Here is a 20,959-nt window from a genome sequence, read left to right as displayed (position 1 = left end):
CATATAAAAGAAAAAGAAAAGTAATATTTTCAGAAATCTCCAGATTTCATGTAAGATCATAATGTTAGCTCTTATACACTCTAAACTTTATACTATGACCATGTTACTATGTAGGTGTTAACTGTGTGGGCAAGTGAGAGAGATGCCCTTACCTGATAATCTTTCATAAGGTGCTTAACAGGTTCGCCCAGGTAGATCATCAGAAATGTGAGGATGCATTCTCTTGTGGTGATGTCCACAGTCTGAGTAAGAACAGTTACTATTAATTAAAATTAAACATTAATATTAAACAAAAATATTCAGCCATGGATCCCACTGATACCCAACTTATTCATAGATACCTCATCTAAAACCTGCAAGGTCCTGGTGGTCTTCTCTTTCACTACTCCACCCTTGCTCCTGATGACCTCCAGCAGTTTGGTGGAGTGCTTGTCCAACTGTGCCAAGAACACAACGGATTGGTGGCTGCTTTTCTGAAGTTGTAAGGGAAAACATGATTTCGTTTTAGCTGTTAGCCATCAAAGTGTGTTAGCTACTAACATCATGCAGAAATTAAGAATACCCAACATTTAACATGAATAGATATATACTTTATTTAATGATTTTACAAAAGCTGGCTAACATTTTCGTACATTTCTACCACATGTAAATGCTGTTAACAGTGTAGCAAACTAACATTACCAGCTAGAATTAGCCGGGCCTTGTAATATTATGGCTGATATACTGAACACAAGGTAATTAGGAGTGTGAATAAAATATCACATATGCCCTTATGCTATTGACAGCAGAAGTAACCATCAGTCAAGTTTGCCGCTTGAACCTGGGGAATAACTACCACATGTCAAGTGTCAAAAATGCAACAAACAAAGAAAGCCTAACTTTGGAGCGTTATTTACCCCCCTACCTGACAAGCTAGCATGTCATGGTTGGTGCTTGTTGATGCCTAATGTCATTTAGTTTCATATGATACTGATATCTTCATATCAGTATCATATCACTAGCTTTAAAACAGAGCCTGCAGAGCTCTTAAAAACAGTAAGGTCGGCAAACATTTTCTAGGCTCTTCGCGCCACTATTAAAAACACTCAGCAGGGCAAATGCATTTGAATTCACGAACATAACATTAGCTGTAACATTAACTAACTTACACGTGGTAACTTTAGCTAACGTCATTGCCCCCACAAAATGCATTTAGAAATGATAGTTTGCATTTATTAGCTAGTTAGCTAGCGAATTGTAATAGCATTACTGACCCACAACCAGAGGGCAGGTTTATTAGATTAAGCAAACTGTGCAAATCATGCTTAATCTAATAAAGATGCTCTGTCCCGCTGCCAATTTATATTGTATCCATATAAAAAAAATATTCAACCATAAACATAAACTAGAACGTTTACTTTAAATTAAAAAACCAATAATTTTAAGCTATTTCAATGAGAAAATACACATTAAATGAACAACAGCAATGTTAGACTTTTTTCAGTGTAGTATCTGCTAACTTCCTAGGAATGATCATAAGAATTGAGCAATTGATAGCGATGCTATATTGCAACGGTTTCCATGCCAGAAACAGTTGCAATATAACCGTATACAGCTTCAGTTAAGGCTAACGTAACTACTGTAGGCAGCAAATATGTTTGTCTATCCTGCCCCAAAACGCATGCACAGATGCGTACTTCGAAAATCCGCCAGAAACAGTCGTAATATAACCTACACGGAACAATTAATAATGCGCATTTGGCTTTGCCTGCGAGGAGATATAAACTCAGGACCTATAGTTCGCAAGTCCGCTTCTCTAACCACTACGCTATTTAACAAGGGTCAGCCAGCCAGCCAATGAGCGAGCAAACGACATTCGCTCTTCTTGGCTGGCTACGCTTACGCGATCCAGCAAAAAATGCCTAATCACTCCATGGCTTGTTTGTTTCTTTAGAAAACAATTTTAAAAAGGGTCTTGTAGTACAATTATTTTAAATATGTGATTCACGGTATTACCGAGTGGATATATATTGTTGTGAGAGAGCTGAAAAGTGGATAAATTTTTCTGAGACAAAAATTGGAACATCTGAGAGGCAAATCAAACCGGCGTCGAAACTTTGAAGGTCAGGGATGTTCCTGCATTTTGTCATGTATTAACATCACGCTAAGATTGAATATTTTGCTAGACACAATTAGTCATTGTATTAAATTGACGATTAAGTTTACTTCCACCACAAATGGCATCTATGAACTGAATTGCTTTTTTTATCCAGTAATAGGCCTACTAGTGTCTACAGATGTCGCTCATCTAATTACAAGGATATTAAGTGCTCAGGATATTTAGGGAACATTTTGCCTATAGCATGTATAAAATAAAATAGTAAATGAACTTGGAATTAAGTGAAACAAAAAAAGCGTTATCATCGTGCTGCCCAAAATAAATATATTATTTCAGTGCGCTACATTGCAAATAGGTTGCTTTCATATATTAAGTGCTCGGCATTTAACTAACTAATACACTGCATGCACAATTATTAGGCAAGTGAGTATTCTGATCATATCATTATTTCTATGCACATTTTCCATTACCTCAGGTAACATGGGCCAAAAAAGAGATTTAACTGACACTGAAAAGTCTTCCTTTTTTTTTTAAATGCACCACTCTTAAAATAGCTGACCTATTGAGGCGTGACCACCGGACAATCAAAGGTTTTGTTGCGTGTAGTCTACTAGGTTGCAAAAAAGAGCATGGAGAAGAAAATATGCAAATGAACTGAAAAAGACTTGAGCGGAATTTAACGTGAAGCTACCAGGAACTCATTATCCTCCAGTGCCATCATATTCCCAAATGTGGGTTAAAATGGGCCAAATAGGCCCATCTTTGCATGCTAATACAGTCCCAAGGATATTTCTATGACAACAAATGTCCAATCTTCATATCCATTGATATTTGGCTTCTATAGACCAAGGTCTGTAAAGGGTGTATAAGCCGAGACTGTATGTTCATTGAAGCATATTACCAGAAGATCGTATTATAATCGAAGTACACATATTCAGAACCTTGAAAGGACATACCTTTTGCAAGCATTTTCCAATTGACCAATGTTGCACAAAACAACTTTTCAAGCACACGGCACTCACTCCATTTGACATTTTTTGTTTCCTCACAAGGCACATATTTGCCATTGGGACCAATCATCTCTGCCTTGATGGTTTTTCGGCTATTATAAATGTGAAAAACGCATCAAAAGCTACTCCTATAGCACCAAATGTCAGATCTTTACATGACAAGACTGTTTTCTATTGACCATGGTTATTTACCAATGCATACCCCATTGGCCAATCAATCTTCAAGCATGTGTGGTTTTATATATACAGCTCTGGAAAAAATTAAGAGACCACTTCTAATTTTTCTTAAATCAGCATCTCTACATGTATGGCAGCCATTCCATTCCAGTGTCTATTAAATTCCAACACGGGCACACCTAATATTTTTATAATAAATTAACTATTCAGCATGAGAAAAGAGTTGAAAAGAATGAGATGACCGTCGACTCATTCGAATGTCACTCAACATCCGTAGGATGACATCAAGTGACCTATAAAAAAAAATAGCAAACAGCCACTGGGGTGACATGCACGGCAAGAAAAGTTAGAAGGGCTGAAGTGGTGCAAAGCTAGAAAAAAAGCCCTTCATCAATGAGAAGCAAAGAAGAGACAGGCTGAAGTTTGCAAAAGACCATAAGCATTGGAACATAGAGGAATGGAGTAAGGTCATCTTCTCTGACGAGGAAAATTTTCAGCTTTGCCCAACACCTGGTCGTCTAATGGATAGACGAAGACCTGGAGAGGCCTACAAGCCACAGTGTCTCGGACCCACTGTGACATTTGGTGGAGGATCGGTGATGATCTGGGGATGCTACAGCAAGGCTGGAATCAGGCAGACCTGTCTTTGTGAAGGACTCATGAATCAAGCCAAGTACAAGGTTATCCTGGAAAAACACCTGCTTCCTTCTGCTCTGACAATGTTCCCCAACTCTGAGAATTGCTCCGTGCCACACAACCAGGTAAATCAAGGTGTGAATGGAGGACCACCAGATCAAGACCCTGTCATGGCCAGCCCAATCTCCAGACCTGAACTCCATTGAAAACCTTTGGAATTTGATCAAGAGGAAGATGGATGGTCACAAGTCATCAAACAAAGCCGGGCTGCTTGAATTTTTGGGCCTTGAGTGGCATAAAGTCACCCAACAGCAATGTGACAGACTGGTGGAGAGCATGCCAAGACGCCCGAAAGCTGTGATTAAAAATCAGGGTTATTCCACCAAATACTGATTTCTGAACTCTTCCTAAGTTAAAACATTATTTTGTTGTAGAAAAATGACTATGAATTTTTCTTTGCATTATTTGTGGTCTGAAAACACTTCATTTGGAGAGTTGATGAATAAATGGTACTTATGGATCACACAGCTCAAAAGTAGTGCAATAAGGCCAATAGTGTCTCAATGCTGAAACACACTCAATGCTGCTCTGTTACAGCAGTTCATTGGTTATTGTTATTATTATTCCTGCATTTTTTGGTCCTTTTTGCAAATTCCTGAGATAAAATGGCCCTAAATGGCCCATCTTTGCATGCTAATTCGGACCCAAGGGACACAACTTCTGATGCAATGGTATGCAATTCGGACTCATGGTGGCGCTTTAATAAGCCTCCAAAGTGGCCAACTTTGCAAGCTTACAACACCCACGCCATGTGACCTAAAGTCAGGAGACCTGTTCCATAAAACAGCCCACAACCCTGACTCAGCCCCAAGGTCTTAAGCTGCTATATTATTGTGCTGAGGGAGTAGGGTCAGTTCTCTTTCTCCACTATAAATCCTTGTAGATCTAAAAAAGGCATTTTCAATATTTTCCCTGTCTCCTGCCGTTTTAAACCTAGGAGGACATGAGGTTCTGGCCCACACCTGAGGAGTACCTGGCTTGAAAGACCCGTTGCTGTCCCTGTCCAAAGTCCTTCTGGTTGTGTTGCAGATCAAGACGATATTTCAGCTGCCACTGTGCTGACACCTCTCCGTCCCCCGTGTTGTCCCTTTCCATGTCCATCTGGTCATGCTTCCGACCTGGACTAAGTTTAAAAAGACTCTGGACTCACATGCATTAATTATTACAATTTGTACTCTTAATATGATACCCCGGCACAGCCAGAAGAGGACTGGTCACCCCTCTGAGCCTGGGTCCTCTCTAGGTTTATTCCTAAATTTCAGACTTCTTTGGGAGTTTTTCCCAGCCACTGAAATTCCACACTACTGTTGTTTGCTCATTGGGGTTTAAGGCCAGGTGTTTTGTAAAAGCACGTTGTGACAACTGCTGATGTAAAAAGGGCGTTAAAAATACATTTTATTGATTGATTGAACCCAACCCACCACCCAGCTTGCAAGACCCTCCTAAAAACCAGCACACATCCACCAGTTCAGCCAGACCAGGTACTCAGGCTGTCCTTCTTGTTGACTTGAATGGTAGGTAGTTGGACACCAGATGTCTGTTTCCTTGCCTTCAAGTGGAAGTCAAACGGTGCCAAAACATTGGCCATGCTCTAAAGCTACTGAGGCAGGAATCACTGGGAAGCCCACAGTGCCTTGTGGTACACACTTGTACCAACAATTTTCACTCTCTAGGCCACAGCACTGCTGTGGAATTATCTAAAGTAGCTGAGATGGCCAGCAGGGAGATCCAAGTCACCAGAATCATGTCCACGTTGTACATCACACCACAATTGGTGCATGGGAGCTGTATGATGGACAACACCTGAACAGTAATGCTGTAAGAACATTTGCAAAGTCCCATAAAGATGTCTCTCTTGAACCCAACCCTAGCCACCCTATCTGCAAACCTGCTTACACCAGTAGTAATAGGCCTACAATACACACCATTGACACTTCATGGTTCCTGTCCTGCTGAAGCTTGATTTATATTTCAATGTCAAACGCTTCTGCGTAGGGTCCCCGGACACATTAATTATGTGGACCAGCTCAAAAAACGAATAGAGCGTAACTACACGAATGTCAACCACAGAGCCGCACAAATGATGATTGGTTGGAATGACGGAGGCAGGGGTTTACATAAATAGTGCGTGTGCGCGCGCAGGTGTGTATTTTTGATTATTTAAAAATTCTGTATTCTGATAGAATTCTCTTCTGTGTCAGTAGGCACAGTTTTGTTAATGCTAGAATTGGTAAAGTATATAAATGGGAAAACACCCATTTATATAATAGTACATCTATGTATCAATCCCAGCTGAGTAGACAGCACTATGACAGCAGTATTAACAAAAATGGGGAACAAAGTACTACAGCACTGTAAAAGCCTGGGTCTGTATATTGTTAACGGTATGACGAAGGGTGACTCTCTGGGTAGGTTTATTTACTGCTCTGCACTAGGATGTAGTATGTATGTGGGGAGGGGTAATAGATTTGCCAAGTTGAGGGTTGTCTGTATGTGGGAAAGGGTTATAGATTTGTCCAGTTGAGGGTTGTGTGTGTATGTGGGGAGCAGGCAATAGTCAATTTGGTACCAGGGGAATGTTCATGAGGCCTACTGCTGTAGGGTAGAATCTTCTTGTGGCAAGAGGTTTTTGGTCCTATTAGACCTCAGCCTTCTGCCAGAGGGGAGAACACTGAATTGTCCATTTCCAGGGTGAAAGGGATCAGCCCTAATCATTACCGCTCACATCCACGTCCTGGAGGTGTGTAAGTTGTGTAGAGATGCAGCCAATCACCCTTTCTACAGAGTGGAAAATGCACTGCAGCCTGCCCTTCTCTTTGGCAGTGGCTGCAGTGTACCAAGCGGTGGTGGAGGAGGGCAGGATGGACTCTGATGGCAGTGTAGAAATGCACAATCATAGTTGTTGGCAGATTTTTTTTAAATCAGCTGCCACAAGAAGTACATTTTTTGCTGTGCTTTCTTTGTAAGAAAGATGATGTTCTGCTCCCACTTGAGGTCCTGGGCGATGGTGGTTCCCAGAAAGTGAAAGGACTCCACAGATTTGACTGGGGAGCCACCCAGGGCAATGGGAAGAGTAGCTGCTCCTAAAGTCCACTGTCATCTCCACTGTATTTAGGGCGTTGAGCTCCAAATTGTTCTGACTGCACCAGGACAACAGATGGTCAGTCTCCCACCTGTTGGCGGACTCGTCTCCATCAGAAATAAGTCAGATAATGGTGGTTTCATCTGCAAAATTCAGGAGCTTGACAGAGTGGTGACCGGAGGTGCAGCTGTTTGTGTACAGGGAGAAGAGTAGGGGGGTCGGGGGAGTCGTTGAGAAGAGTAAATGCTGATGGTCAGGATGTCAGTCAGTTGCTTCCCCAGCCTCGCATCCTGCCTCCTTTTGGACTGGAAGGCTGTGATCCACATGCATGTGGACTCGGGCACTCCTAGTTGGGATAGCTTGCCTTGGAGCAAAGCAGGAATTATGGTGTTGAATGCGTAACTGAAGTCCACAAACAGGATTCTGGTGTAGGTTCCAGAGGAGTCCAGATGCTGGAGGATGAAGTGAAGAGCCATGTTGACAGTGTCGTCCGTAGTCCTGTTGGCTCTGTAGGCAAACTGCAGTGTGTCTAGCAGAGGGTCAGTGATGGTCTTGAGGTGGGACAGCAAAAGGCACTCAAATGTCTTCCTAACCACAGAGGTCAGTGCAAAGGTTCTGTAGTCGTTAAGTCCTGTGATCCTTGACTTCTTGGGGACTGGGATGATGATGGAGGACTTGAAACAAGCCGGGATGCAGCGTGTCTCCAGTGAGGTGCTGAAGATGTCAGTAAACACAGCAGAAAGCTGATCTGCACTGTGCCTTAGGGTGGATTAGTCTGTCAACTGCCCCCTCCAGGATTGAAAGTTCCATTGTAGTGGCAGAGGTTGGGATTATTGGGACGGGTAATTCTGAATCGGTCACCGGTCCTGAACACCTCCTTTTCCAAATGCAGTCATCTGGGTTTGGCTCTGAACCAGGGTTTGTCATTGTTGTAACTCGCCATTTTCTGTGTTGGTACGCAGCCTTGATCAGCACAGGGCACAGCATGATCGGCATTGTTGATTGTAGTGTAGCGGTGATCCAAAGTGTTTGCCTCTCTGGTCGGGATTAAAATAAACTGTTTATATTTCAGGAGTTCATGGCTTAGGTTACCTTTGTTGAAGTCGCCAAGAACAGTTACTAAGGAGTCTGGGTATGACTGCTCTACCTGAAGAGTTTGTTTGGCCTTCTGCTGTTGTGTGTTGTGCACGTTGGCTGACAGTGGAATGTCAACACCGACCAGGATAAATTCAGATTTCCCTTGGGCTTTAGAAAGGTTTGCCATTGACAAAGCACAGTATTGTAGTATGACTGTCATATCATTGCCACAGCTGTTTTTAATGTAGATACAAATTCCTCCTCCCTTCGTCTTGCCTGAGCATTCTGTGTCATGATCCGCCCATGTTTTAGAAACCAGACAATTGCAGCACTGAGTCCGGTATATATCCACACAGCGACGATCTGTGAAACATAAGGTGGAAGTTAAGGAGAGATCTGTTTTTCCCCAACAGCAAGTGAAGTTTGTCAAGTTTATTGCACGTAATCGCACATTGGCGAGGAATATTCCTGGTAGCAGAGTCCGTAGCCCCCGGCACCTAGAGTGAATAAATTCCCCAGCCTGTTTACCTCGCCGTCAGTCTCTCATTGTAGATGTATCTGTGACCAGAATGTCCTGTAATTGAACAGATGTTGTGAGAAAATATCTGAATAAATCCACTGGAGTTGTTTTCCTGATGTTCCTGAGAAAGCAATCTGAGAAATGTTGCAGAACACAGATTTAACACACAAAATAAGAACATAAATTGCACACCAGCTAACTGAGGCGGACAACTGCGGCGCCACCTTGAAGTATTAAATTAAAATGTTTCAAAAAAATTCTGATAACCCAAGACTGTATGTAAAACTAGAGCCTAAACTCTACCCCCTACCACCCTCCTACAAGTGGACAAGAACAAGCCTTGTAGATTATCTAACAGCATTAGATAGCATTGATATTGAAAACATGCTTTACAGTTTACTTTTTACTAAATTTAAAGAAGATAGCGATGGTGTTAATCTAGCCATTAATGCAGTGAGTGACATTAATTTAACTGGCTAGAAAATCCAATCTAAAAATTATGAAAAGGAGAAATGTGAAAGAATAACTAAAGGAGAAATGTGAAAGAATTCAAGAGCGGTGTCCTATTGCAAATTTGAGTTTGGCTTTTTATATTTACATTTTAAGGTGACACACACAGGTGAAAATGGCAATTAAAGGTTAATTACCCACACCAGTAGCTTTTTAAATTGCAATTAGTGTCTGTGTATAAATAGTCAATGAGTTTTTTAGCTCTCGCGTGTATGCACTGATCAGGCTAGATACTGAGCCATGGGGCGCAGAAAAGAACGGTCAAAAGACCTGATTAACATTATAATGGAACTTTATAAAGATGGAAAAGGATATAAAAATACATCCAAAGATTTGCAAATGCCAGTTAGTACTGTTCAATCACTTATTACAAAGGATACAAAGAAAAACCCACTGGTAACCTCAGAAGAAACACAGGCTGCTCTGGAAAAAGACAGTATGGTTGTTTCATGGAACACAATACAACAATTCTTGAAATTAATGAGCTGCATGACCGAGTTGCCAGAAAGAAGCCTTTACTATGCCAATGCCAGAAAAAAGCCCAGTTACAATATGCCCTTGACACGCCTCACAGCTTCTGGCACACTAATTTGGAATGAATAGACCAAAATAGAGCTTTATGGTAACAACCATAATCGCTATGTTTGTAGAGGGGTCAACAAGGCCTATAGTGAACAGAATACCATTCCCACTGTGAACCATGGTGGTGGCTCACTGATGTTTTGGGGGGTTTGAGCTTCAAAGGTATAGTTAATCTTGTGAAAGTTGATGACAAGCTGAATGCAGCATATTATCAGAAAATACTGGCAGACAATTTGCATTCTTCTGCACAAAAGATGTGCATGGGACAATCTTGGACTTTCCAGCATGACAATGACCCTAAGCACAAGGCCAAGTTGATCCTCCAGTGGTTACAGCAGAAAAAGGTGAAGGTTCTGGAGTGGCCATTACAGTCTCCTGACATTAATATCATCGAGCCACTCTGGGGAGATCTCAAACGTGCGGTTCATGCAAGACGACCAAAGACTTTGCATGACCTGGAGGCATTTTGCTAACACGAACCCGTATCTATACCATTGTCACCTAAAGGATTATTAGGAACACCATACTAATACTGTGTTTGACCCACTTTCGCCTTCAGAACTGCCTTAATTCTACGTGGCATTGATTCAACAAGGTGCTGAAAGCATTCTTTAGAAATATTGGCCCATATTGATAGGATAGCATCTTGCAGTTGATGGAGACTTGTGGGATGCACATTCAGGGCACGAAGCTCCCGTTCCACCACATCCCAAAGATGCTCTATTGGGTTGAGATCTGGTGACTGTGGGGGCCATTTCAGTACAGTGAACTCATTGTCATGTTTAAGAAACCAATTTGAAATGATTCGAGCTTTGTGACATTATCCTGCTGGAAGTAGCCATCAGAGGATGGGTACATGGTGGTCATAAAGGGATGGACATGGTCAGAAACAATGCTCAGGTAGGCTGTGGCATTTAAACGATGCCCAATTGGCACTAAGGGGCCTGAAGTGTGCCAAGAAAACATTCCCAACACCATTACACCACCACCACCAGCCTGCACAGTGGTAACAAGGCATGATGGATCCATGTTCTCATTCTGTTTACGCCAAATTCTGACTCTACCATCTGAATGTCTCAACAGAAATCGAGACTCATCAGACCAGGCAACATTCTTCCAGTCTTCAACTGTCCAATTTTGGTGAGCTCGTGCAAATTATAGCCTCTTTTTCCTATTTGTAGTGAAGATGAGTGGTACACGGTGGGGTCTTCTGCTGTTGTAACCCATCTGCCTCAAGGTTGTGCGTGTTGTGGCTTCACAAATTCTTTGCTGCATATCTCGGTTGGAACGAGTGGTTATTTCAATCAAAGTTGCTCTTCTATCAGTTTGAATCAGTCGGCCCATTCTCCTCTGACCTCTAGCATCAACAAGGCATTTTCACCCACAGGACTGCCGCATACTGGATGTTTTTCCCTTTTCACACCATTCTTTGTAAACTCTAGATATGGTTGTGCGTGAAAATCCCAGTAACTGAGCAGATTGTGAAATACTCAGACCGGCCCGTCTGGCACCAACAACCGTGCCACGCTCAAAATTGCTTAAATCACCTTTCTTTCCCATTCTGACATTCAGTTCGGAGTTCAGGAAATTGTCTTGACCAGGACCACACCCCTAAATGCATTGAAGCAACTGCCATGTGATTGGTTGATTAGATAATTGCATTAATGAGAAATTGAACAGGTGTTCCTAATAATCCTTTAGGTGAGTGTATATTACCCATTCTCCAAGGGTATGCAAACTTTTGAGCACAACTGTATAATACAATACTGTTTGTTAAAGTTTGAAAGATATGCTGCCTTAAAAGTTGATCTAGTTCTGAGAAAAAGGCTTTGAAATATTTTCACACTTGCCAGAGAGTTGGTCTTTGTTTACGCCCATTCAGCATTGTTCACACCCACTTCGGCCTTAACCCCAACCTGCTATTTAAGAATTAAAATGGGGACACTCTAAACTGGTCTGGTTGGTCTCTAATAAACACATACTATATCAAACCATCCTCATCATTGTCTGATTTATCTTCCTAGTCAGAGATTGCCATTGCATCATTGCCCTCCAGAAGGTATTCTCTAACAACTTGATCCCACTCAGACATGCCATGACCAGCTAAATCCAGGCCAGTAATGTGATTGACAGCTCTAGCAATGTGTTTGCAGTCATCCGTGTTTGAAAATCCTGAAGTAATTGTATTATGACAAAAGCTGGGGATTTGGCAGACCAATCAGAACTCATTATGTCAGCATGTCCAACCCCTTCATTATCTCAGCCAATTATGTCTAGCAAGAAAAGCCCTGTATTTTCCACTGGTTAAACACGTTTTTTGCATTTGAAATGGTATTCGTATTTACACTTCGCATACTAGTTTAAGTCACATGAAGGCATTTCTGCAAAAAATAAAAATGGCTCCCCTGAAAAGTAGTGTGAAAAAAAAGTACATGTGACATACGCCCCCATTCACAAATTCTGTCACAAACAGGCTTTGATATTTGAAAGTTGAAATGCTATAAAACGGTTAAGACTTTTATCAAAACAAAAACACAGAGATCCTGTAAACCAGGAAAATCATGAAGGATAAAAATCACTTTACATGACAAATCAGCTTAACAAAATAGGAGTCAATCAATCAAAATAATTGTGGAAATACACAAGGCCTAAACAATGGTAACACTTGGAAACACTACAACTGCCAGGTCTTTCAGACCCCCAGTTTCTGCCAGAGCCGAACGCCATTTGTTGTCTATAGGATACGAATCGCCCCTGTTAGCACATTCACATTCTCCTCCACAGCATCATCATCCAGCCAGAGCATCAGTTCATCTACTAGGTCGTTAGCAAACTATTTAGAATAGTCTAAAACATAATGAATTACAGAACTTTTAAAATGGTTAATGAATTTGAAGAATACAACAATGTGTTTGTATTGAAGGTCTTGTATGAAAAAAATTAAGAAAATAATACAAAGAACGATTATTTCTAAGAACACTCATTTGTTTATTAGGTGCTACACAGCCCTATACTAAGGGCTGCTGTACAATCTTCACCTCTGGGACACTCACTTGAAGACAATGAAATAAAGCTTATTTTATATGCTGATGACTTAATTACATTGTCACTGACAGAACAGGGTCTACAACAAGAGTCTGTCCTTACTAGAACAGTACTGTAAAGATTGCAAAAAAAAACTAAGTAATGATCTTTCATGAAAAGTCCAGGTCTCAGGAGAGTAGATACCATTTCACCCTGGGAGAAACGACCCTGAAAAACTCCATCAGTTATACTTACCTAGGTCTGCCTATAAGTTCATCTGGGCATTTTGACATGGCCATAAATTCTCTAAAAGAGAGAGCACTCTGAGGATATTTTGCAATTAGAAAGACAATGCATAGACTTAACCCCCAAATAAGAATTTGTTTTAAATTATTTGACTGTTATATCTCCAATCCTTTTGTATGGCAGGGAAATCAGGGGCCCCTTAACAATTTCAATGGTCCATCTTGGGAGAAAACCCTGACTGACATTTTACGCCTGGAATTTTGTAAGAGCCACAACATTTTGGACTCATCATCAAAAGGCATTTATGTAAAAACACAACCCTGAGAGTGACCCTTTAAAACCAGTTGTCCTAGAAGCATCAGCTAAATCCAAGCATTAAGCCTTCAGTAAAAAAAAACTCAAACAAATTAAAATATCTATCAAAATGCTTACACCAACTAATGCTTACGCCAAATGAAATCAAACTTCAGTGTTCTAAATAGAGATATCAAGTTAGCACAGCTCCTTGTATACACCAAAGAATATAAAAAGAAAGCCAATAACACTGCAGATTCAGTGACCATAGCCTGGCTATAGAGACAGGATGGCGTAAAAAAAACTCAGAAGAGACATTTTGTAAACGCTGTGATTCAAGAGAAGTTGAAAATGAACAACATGTCCTACTCCACCGCTCTAAGGCAGTTAAATATATGTATTTCTTGAAATGTAAAGTAGTTTTATTGCTAGTTTTATGGAACAATCTGCTGAGGAGAAAATGTGCATTCTATTGGGTGAAAATATAGAAACAATAGACCTGGCAGCTGAATATATCCTGGCCTGTTATTACAAAAGAGAAACAATAGCACCCATAATGTAAATGTTTTTTTATTGTTATTTGTTCATCTAATCTTCATCTGCTAATGCAGTATCGGGTCGCGGGGGCAGCAGCTCCAGCAGGGGACCCCAAACTTCCCTTTCCCAAGCCACATTTGCCAGCTCTGACTGGGGGATCCCAAGGCGTTCCCAGGCCAGTGTCGAAATATAATCACTCCACCTAGTCCTGGGCCTACCCCGAGGTCTCCTCCCAGCTGGACGTGCCTGGAACACCTCCCTAGGGAGATGTCCTGGGGGCATCCGTAACGGATGCCCGAACCACCTCAACTGGCTCCTTTCAATGCAAAGGTGCAGCGGCTCTACTCCGAGTTCCTCACGGATGGCTGAGCTTTTCACCCTATCCCTAAGGGAGAAGCCAGCCACCCTTCTGAGAGAACCCATTTCAGCCGCTTGTACTCGCGATCTTGTTCTTTCGGTCATGACCATGCTCCGATTCTCCGGCCAATCTCCCGCTCCATTGTCCCCTCACTCGCGAACAAGACCCCGAGATGCTTGAACTCCTTTACTTGGGGTAACGCCTCATTCCCTACCCGGAGGAGGCACTCCATCGGTTTCTTGCTGAAAACCATGGCCTTAGATTTAGAGGTGCTAATCCTCATCCCAACCGCTTCGCACTCTGCTGCGAACCAAGTGAGTGCTGAAGGTCACAGACCGATGATGCCATCAGGACCACATCATCCGCAAAAAGCAGCGATGAGATCCCCAGCCCACCGAACTGCAACCCCTCCCCACCCCGACTACGCCTCGATATCCTGTCCATAAAAGTTACAAACAGGATTGGTGCCATGGATTCATGTTTCTGTAATTACTAGTGTTGTAAGCCACTTGTTAAATTGCTTTATTCCACTGTCACTGTGAATATGGGATGGTTACGTCGAATGACAATAGCCTGCCCTGTCGGAGGCCAACCCCTACACACACAGAGCGAGACATACACACACACACACAGACAGAGAGCGAGACACACACACACAGACAGAGAGCGAGACACACACACACAGACAGAGAGCGAGACACACACACACACAGACAGAGAGCGAGACACACACACATCAAGACACACAGAGAGAGCAAGACACACACACATCAAGACACACAGAGAGAGAACGAGACACACACAGAGACAGCGAGACACACACGCACACAGAGAGAGAGCGAGACACACACAGAGAGAGAGCGAGACACACACAGAGAGAGAGCGAGACACACACAGAGAGAGAGCGAGACACACACAGAGAGAGAGCGAGACACACACAAAGAGAGAGAGAGAGAGCGAGACACACACACACACAGAGAGAGCGAGACACACACACACACACACAGAGCGAGACACACACACACACACACACACAGAGAGCGAGACACACACCCACACACAGAGAGCGAGACAAACACACACACCCACACACAAAGAGAGAGCGAGACACACACACACACAGAGAGCGAGACACACAAACACTCAAACGGAGAGAGCGAGACACACAAACACACAGAGAGTGAGACTCTCTCACACACACACACACACACACAGACAGAGCGAGACTCACACACACACACAGAGCGAGACTCACACACACACACACACACACAGACAGAGCAAGAATCACACACACACAGAGAGAGAGAGAGCGAGATACACACACACACACAGAGAGAGAGAGAGCGAGACACACACACACACAGAGAGAGAGCGAGAGAGACACAGACACAGATGTAATACATTTATAAGTACATATTTAGTTCTTGTTTAATAAATATTGTTTAATTAATACCAATATGTCCTTCTTTTGCTTTGTGTTGCATGGAATGATATATACAATTACTTTTTGAATCTTCCTCTTTGTAATGTTTTTGGAAAAAATAATTTCATTAACATGATTGTGATCTTGGACGGAGGAAGAATGTACATGTATTTCACTTGCCCTTATTTACCAGACTATTTGAATAGTCTACAAATGTGTTCCTCGCTCTGGGATTGCAGACGGGCAATTACTTTATTCCTTCAATTGATAAGTAATTATAGGATTGTGATCTACAATGTGGAAAAATATACATTTTATTTGCGTTTTTTTTTTACCTGTAATGACTAACTATTACTTTGATTGGTCGATAAAATCAGACTACATCTCTTAATTCCTCTGAATTAAGTAATGCCTTAACATTTAATTTAGAGTTCAAATCAGATGTATGTGAATAGAAATCTATATAAGTGATCCTAGTCTGATAGTCTCCGTCTTGCCTTTACATTCCATACCTGGTAAAGGAAACTTTTCTATGTATTGACTGATGAACACATCCTGGTGCACTCTGTGTCAGGGCATGAGGGCAGTGTCATGCCTCTGGACAGGACATAGTGCAATGTCAGATGCTTTAACCTCTAGGCTGGGTGTTTGGAAAAGCACTTTGTGACATCTGTTAATCTAAAAAGGGCTTTATAACATACGATTGATTGATTTCATCTTCCGCCCTGAGAGAGAAACATAGAAAGGAGTGTATCATTTACACTCCGGATATTCAGGGATATTTAATGTTTTTTGTGCTGGTCATCTTCTGTTTTCAGGGGTCGTTTGCTTCATGGCCGACACTTCACTTATAAGAGTATAAATGGTGACACCGCTATCACCTTTGTATCCACCGGAGTAGAAGGGGCCTTTGCAACTGAGGAACACCCATACGCTGCACATGGACCCTGGCTACAGGTATGCTCATGGTGCACACATTAAGCGTTTTTACTGTATTCATAGATTGCAAGTGACCACTCAAAACCGTTTTGACTGTTCATTTTGGGGCTTATGAACCAACTGAGAATTGTACCCAATGCCTTTTCAATGGGAGTTGAAGAGGATTTGGTCTAAAGTGCATTGCTAAGGCTTGAAAACACAATACAGTCTCTAAAGAATAAAAAATATTTTAGATGCAATTTAGTATTAACCAGCTTGTTAATATTGAGGAGTCCACCAAATTGTAGCTAGCTAACATTAGCATTGTTATCTATTCTTGACGGAATTTGCTAGCTAATGACAAAATTGCCACCTGCCAAAGTATATTTCATAATGTCATGATTTGGCAATGTTATTTTCATAGCCTACTTTAGCAATGTTGTATTTCCAAACCCCTATAGGGTAACTGTAATTAGCCCCCAAGTCACTTGCCCAAGTTCATCTGGTCATTAATATGGCTGTGGGTCTATAGAATGTTAGTGGTCATGGCAACAATGTGACCGAGAGTAGGAGGTGCAATCAATGAATACTTACTACAACTTATGTTACCTCCCCAGATATTGCTGACTGGGGAGTTTGTTGAACAGATGCTTGAAGATCTGTCAGAGCTCAATACCCGAGAAGAGGTGAGGGGAAAACTGTTTACCATTCTACCATACCATTCTATCTACCATAAACATTTTTAGGTAATAGGTTTCAACATTTAAAATGGCAAAATATGTTTAGTCTATTTCAGGGCGCCACATTTTTGGGTCTGTCGGCTTGACAGTTGTTATTTTGGTTGGTCAGGCATGTTCTATCTTAATTTGTGCAAGCATAAGAGCAGTGTCAATGTCAATCCTTGATTCAAGGCTGTGTTTGCCTTTGAAGTCTGCTCTTGGTGTCTGTCAATATGAGCATCAAATACATGTGAAAGGAGGCAAATTAAGCCAGTTATGAGGCTGAGGAGTCATGAACAAATCAGAAACAAAATCTAAAACCTTACACATAACAGTTTGGAACATAAAGGAAAACAATCAAATAGCAAAGAGAACCTTCCTGCAGACTTACTCTGCAGGCTATACTGCAAGGTGCAAACTTTCTAGTTAGCGTCAAAAACTAGATTGCCAGGTTATAGTTGTTAAAATGTACATCATGGTGATCAGGATTATGATTGATGGCAAGAGAAAAGCATAGAGAAAAAAGGAACTGCCCAATATCCACAGGAATATAGTGAAGGCGGTGTTATGGTTTGGTATGTATGGCGGCTATTGGAACTATTTCACTTGTCTAAAATAATGGTGATGGCTGCAGGATGAATTCTGAAGTGTACAGAAACATCTTGTCTTGAAACATCTTGAAGTACATGCAAATCCCTACAAAATCATTAGACAGCACATCATCAGTAAGCCACACATTGACCACATACATTCTGCTACAGCCAGTAAGTTTTTCAGGGCCAAACAGTGGAAGGTTTTTAACAAGCTTTGTCAATCTCCAGATTTAAATCCAATTGAAAATACCTTTAATTTGCTGAAATTGTGGAGTAAAGCAAAGTATTTTAAAACAAACAATTGAAGATCGCTGCAGTACAGCCCTGATGTCAACTGATACTTTCTTACCAATATGTACACAAATACACTTAAACATGTACTTGAATGTCATACTAATTGCTTGATGTCAACTTCAAACATTTAGACTATAGAGCTGTAGAAGAAGAATGACAATAATTGCAATTGCTATTAAGGTTGCAATATTCCCTAAAAGTCCCTATGTTATTGAGATGATTCCCATAAGCAGCAGGACAGGAAAACTTCTGCAAGACTTTTGGAATTTTAAAATCCTTTCCTTATTAAATGTTTTTCTGTTTTACACTGTCTTCCAGACAAAGTTACCAAAGGAGTACAGCTGGCCGGAGAAAAAACTGAAGATATCGGTCCTGCCTGACTCTGTGTTTGACAGCCCACTGCAATGAAAATGGGATCTACTACTGTCTTCAGAATACTCTACACCTCCTCTATCCAGTCAGTTTCCGTGGATGGACCAGTTCACTAAGCCTTTTAATTGGGTCATGTTCAGTAGGCCACTTCCTAGCAAAGCATTTTGCAATACAAAATCATGTTTTTTGTATTGGACACGTTCAGAGAGTACCTTCTGTTACACCTACACATTTTGTGAAGTTTCTTTCCATTTTGTGCCTACTGAACACAACTCAGCTTTTTCCCATGAGCTATAGCCTGCCTTTTATCCCGAGGGAGAGACAACCTTACCTGCAGGATCTGTCTATCGTCTGCCTTTGAGTGTAGACTGACTGCCTACCTACCTGGCTTTCTACTGGATTTGTTTTACAAACCTCCTGAAATGTGTCTAAATGTTCCCAGAAACCTGTTCCTCCAGGTAGCTGCCTTGCTAGATGAGACATGGTTGCTATGCTTTGAAAAGGGTTTCAACGTCTGGTTTGGGTGAGACGTCTCAAGATTCAACAAGTTGGTAGTACCGGCAAATATACAGGGTCAGTAGTTCAAGGGTCTTATTTGGCTTTCTAGGGTCACATTCTATTTGAAGTGTTTTCTTAAAAGTAGACCCATTTACAGTGTTTTCTTTGTTTTTTAAGTGCTGGACATTTTCTTTGTTAACATTTAAGTGTATGCCCAATGCCATTTGTATCCGACCACTGACTGAAATATAATTTTTTCTAACTGAAACATTATTCAGTGCCAGCTTCTCTTTGCTAAAATCTAAAATGGCCTCCACAATGCTATAAAGTGCTGTATGAGAGGAATATATGGGTATAGGAGACAGCCTCTGTGAAAATCAATCAAACCACATGATCCTCTAAGTCTTTTGGATGCGCCATTGAATCTTTGACGTCAATTATTTGATTCCTCTGTGCCAAGGCAGCCCAATTCTTGAAATTTTAAAGAGTAATATTTTTGTACATTTGTATTGTTTTACCTGTTACTTTTGGATCATGTTAACCTTACTTTCAAACGTAATCATGAAATCAATGTCTAAAGCTATACACAGTGCCCGTTAAATATTATCTGAGGAAAGATTGTGTTTGTATAGGTTTACAAGCGCTGGGGACAATTGTGAAAAGTGGAACAGCATTTCAAGGTCCTTTCCATGTGTCCACAAATGCAGTTGCTTAAAGATTTTAGCTGATAAACAGTTAGCTACTGTATTGCTTTTGTCATCCTTACTATGATTTGTTGATGATATACCTCCCTCATGCCAGTGCTGCTTCTAGCTAGAGGAGGCTCATAGAACTTTTCAAAGCCTGAGTCTACTCCATATTACTGAACACTACTTTTTTCACAGAAACCTATATCTTTAGTTTTGATACCAAAGCCTACTTGTTATTTGTTACTGTCACAGTGTGTTTCTTGTACAATGTATTCATGTTTCTTGTAGATCATGAGTCCCATAGGAAACACTAGTCTATCAAAGCCATGAAGTGTATTGGGCTCTGTCTTGTATTGATGTTATCCACTGCCTACCACTCCTGATGTACATCAGTTTCAGTCTGTCTCTTGTCACATATAGCCTCCCAGATATCTCTTAATGCCATGACTGCATTCCATTGGGAATTAGTCATAAACAGGAGTTAAGCGAATCTTTCTTTAATCGCCTCTTTCTGTTCACAATCTGTCTTTCATGCAGAAATAGTCTTTATCATGACATTTTGAAAGGTGTTTTTTTTTTTTTCTAATACTGTTTCTTTTTATTTGATGAAGACAAATGAATCACTAAACTATGTAATCAGAAGTGCATTAAACAGGAATCTCTACATTCAGTCAGTGTTTTTTGGCCTCATGATCTATTACTATTCTCAAGAGTAAGTACAATCAGTGTTTACATGTATTGAATGCATTTAGGTATATTGATTGGGAGTATTACATAGTGTGTTGGTATTGCATAGCCCTGTAGTGTCAGTATCTCAACAGTGGCGTTGTACCTAGGAACAAAGAGGAATTGAAAGATGACTTACAATTCCCTGAAGGTAGAAATCACGTATTAAGCTAGGTTGTTTTGCATGGCTCAGTTCTCCTGCTGGGCGGAGTTTGTGCATTATATTTACACCATTCCAATATTTAAAACTCCACACGCACGTGGCACGTGCAAAAACGTGGAGAATGGAGATCTTGTCATTGCCCTTTCTCTTTCGACTCCTCCCCGTTTGTGTGTCAACTCAGTAACAGGTCACGTGGTGATCGGACTGGGGGATGCTTGATTTGCATCCTGGGTATGTCCTGTCTCATCAGGATAGATCGATAGAAAGAAAAACACATAATAGCAGTGATAGGGACTAATGAAGCGCAGAGCAATCGAATAGTGAAAGGACATGAACTGTCATGTTTTCTC

The 20,959-nt window shown here is 41.2% G+C and overlaps 1 protein-coding gene across 2 annotated transcripts in view; it reads left to right on the top strand.

The window, feature by feature from the left end:
- The window catches only part of sufu (suppressor of fused homolog (Drosophila)), an 85,510-nt gene extending 65,120 nt beyond the window's left edge, over window positions 1-20,390 (top strand). For both annotated transcript variants that reach the window (XM_010865999.5, XM_010865998.4), the window contains exons 10-12: window positions 16,456-16,594; window positions 17,173-17,241; window positions 18,480-20,390. In XM_010865999.5, coding sequence (XP_010864301.1) covers window positions 16,456-16,594; window positions 17,173-17,241; window positions 18,480-18,569 — 298 coding nt within the window. In that variant the 3' untranslated portion in view covers window positions 18,570-20,390. The remainder of the gene's footprint in view (window positions 1-16,455; window positions 16,595-17,172; window positions 17,242-18,479) is intronic.
- Window positions 20,391-20,959: the final 569 nt, after the last annotated feature.

Source organism: Esox lucius, chromosome 6 (assembly GCF_011004845.1).
Source record: "Esox lucius isolate fEsoLuc1 chromosome 6, fEsoLuc1.pri, whole genome shotgun sequence".
NCBI lineage: Eukaryota > Metazoa > Chordata > Actinopteri > Esociformes > Esocidae > Esox > Esox lucius.
This window is presented reverse-complemented; position numbering and strand designations above follow the sequence as displayed.